The 1,454-nt window shown below is 48.9% G+C and overlaps 1 protein-coding gene across 4 annotated transcripts in view; it reads left to right on the top strand.

Moving 5' to 3' along the window:
* Window positions 1-352: 352 nt before the first annotated feature.
* The window catches only part of jam2a (junctional adhesion molecule 2a), a 35,030-nt gene continuing 33,928 nt past the window's right edge, over window positions 353-1,454 (top strand). For 3 of the 4 annotated variants that reach the window (XM_085150676.1, XM_085150675.1, XM_085150674.1), the window contains exon 1: window positions 358-784. In XM_085150676.1, the coding sequence (XP_085006802.1) occupies window positions 736-784 (49 nt within the window). In that variant the 5' untranslated portion in view covers window positions 358-735. Of the gene's footprint in view, window positions 785-1,454 lie in introns of all 4 variants that reach the window. The other variant, XM_085150677.1, reaches the window with a different exon arrangement.

The following is a 1,454-nucleotide window of genomic DNA, read 5'->3' as shown; positions in this document are numbered from 1 at the left end:
CCGACAGATCACCTGTTTCATGATTACTGAAACCAAAGAGATTTTTGAGCAACCCGGTGACATCAAAACTGTTTAAATACTCCATATTGATTCTGACTGTTTCTAACAAACTTGTCTCCAACATTGAAGGAAGAAACTGTAATATGTGTGTGTTTCTACGTGGAGTGGGCCTCAAAGTTCAGCATAACTCGCGGGTCTCCCTCGGGGTTCGGTATTAAGGCGGCCACACCTTTGCTGCCACACCACCGCTATGTGGCCACTTGGCAGTGCAGTGCGCGTCTTGGACACGGCGCTGCGCTCTCGGCGCTCCGCCGCTCTGCTCATCAGAGCTCACTCCGCCCTCCCTCCCTTTCTCCCTCCACCTCAATCTCAACCAGCCGCCCAGCGAGAACAGAGAGCATCCATTCGCGTCTCTCTGACAGTGACAGAGGCTGCTCGCCATTGCTCACCGCACTTTTCAGCCGGGACGTCGATCTCGCTGACTGCTCCGTGCAGAAGTTGCGACTTCACGCTCGTCTGTTTCTCGTGCCAGGAGCTGAGCGCCGGGTCGGTCCGGTTGCTTGACACACACGCACACGCGCGCTCACACACCCTCCCGGGAGATCAGTTTATTCCCTGGATGCCGGATGAATTATCTGGGAGTTGCGAACAAGTGAACAACAAAGCCGAGGCTCGGGATCTGCCTCCTCGCTCCTTCCTCCGAAGACGAGACTCCAGGCAGAGTTGGGGACGATAATGATGGGGACGTCCCTGTATCTTCCTGTTGTGATTTTACTGATGCAATGTAAGTGGAAAATGGAAAGTGTTCATTCGAAGAAGTTGCTCTTACAGTGTTCCCTTTTATTTACTTTTCTAGACGAGGGCGAAACCATTACGAATCATTAAGAATCGATTCTTTAAAAGGTGCTTGAAAGCCTAGATGTTTATATTGTGGGGAAATTATTCTACGGATTTTCACTGAAGTCATAGTACAGCGTTGGTCTGCTTTCTATAAACATGATTTGGAAGATGAATATATGGAGGAATTTTTCATTTCATGTTTTTTTTTTCTTTTTTGGATTCACGTAATTGTTCATTTGCAACTCCCCCCGCCGCGGTTTAGTTGAACCCCCTCTGAGAGAGTGGGCCGTGGTGACGGTGCAGCCAGGCTGGGTTCCTACGAGCTGGCCCCAAAGTTGTATTGGCCTGGTACCACTTAAGGGTGTGGGTGTTATGTTGGTGGCGGGTGGGTACCCATTTTTGGCAGAATAAGTCACAGATCTGCGCGTGAGGTCAGCGTTTGGATTTCTACCAGAAACTTCAAGCTGGTTTTCACCGTGACGCGGAGTTTGTTTGTTTGTTTGTTCAGGGGCGGTGGGAGGAAAGAAATCAGGAAATTGGAAACACAAAACACAAAAATGTAAAATGTATTTTAAGGCGCAAATAACAAGAAAACATCTAAAGAGGGCTGATCA

Source organism: Neolamprologus multifasciatus, chromosome 23 (genome assembly GCF_963576455.1).
Source record: "Neolamprologus multifasciatus chromosome 23, fNeoMul1.2, whole genome shotgun sequence".
Classification (NCBI taxonomy): domain Eukaryota; kingdom Metazoa; phylum Chordata; class Actinopteri; order Cichliformes; family Cichlidae; genus Neolamprologus; species Neolamprologus multifasciatus.
Note: the sequence above shows the minus strand (reverse complement) of the source record. Positions and strands in the feature narration are given on the sequence as shown.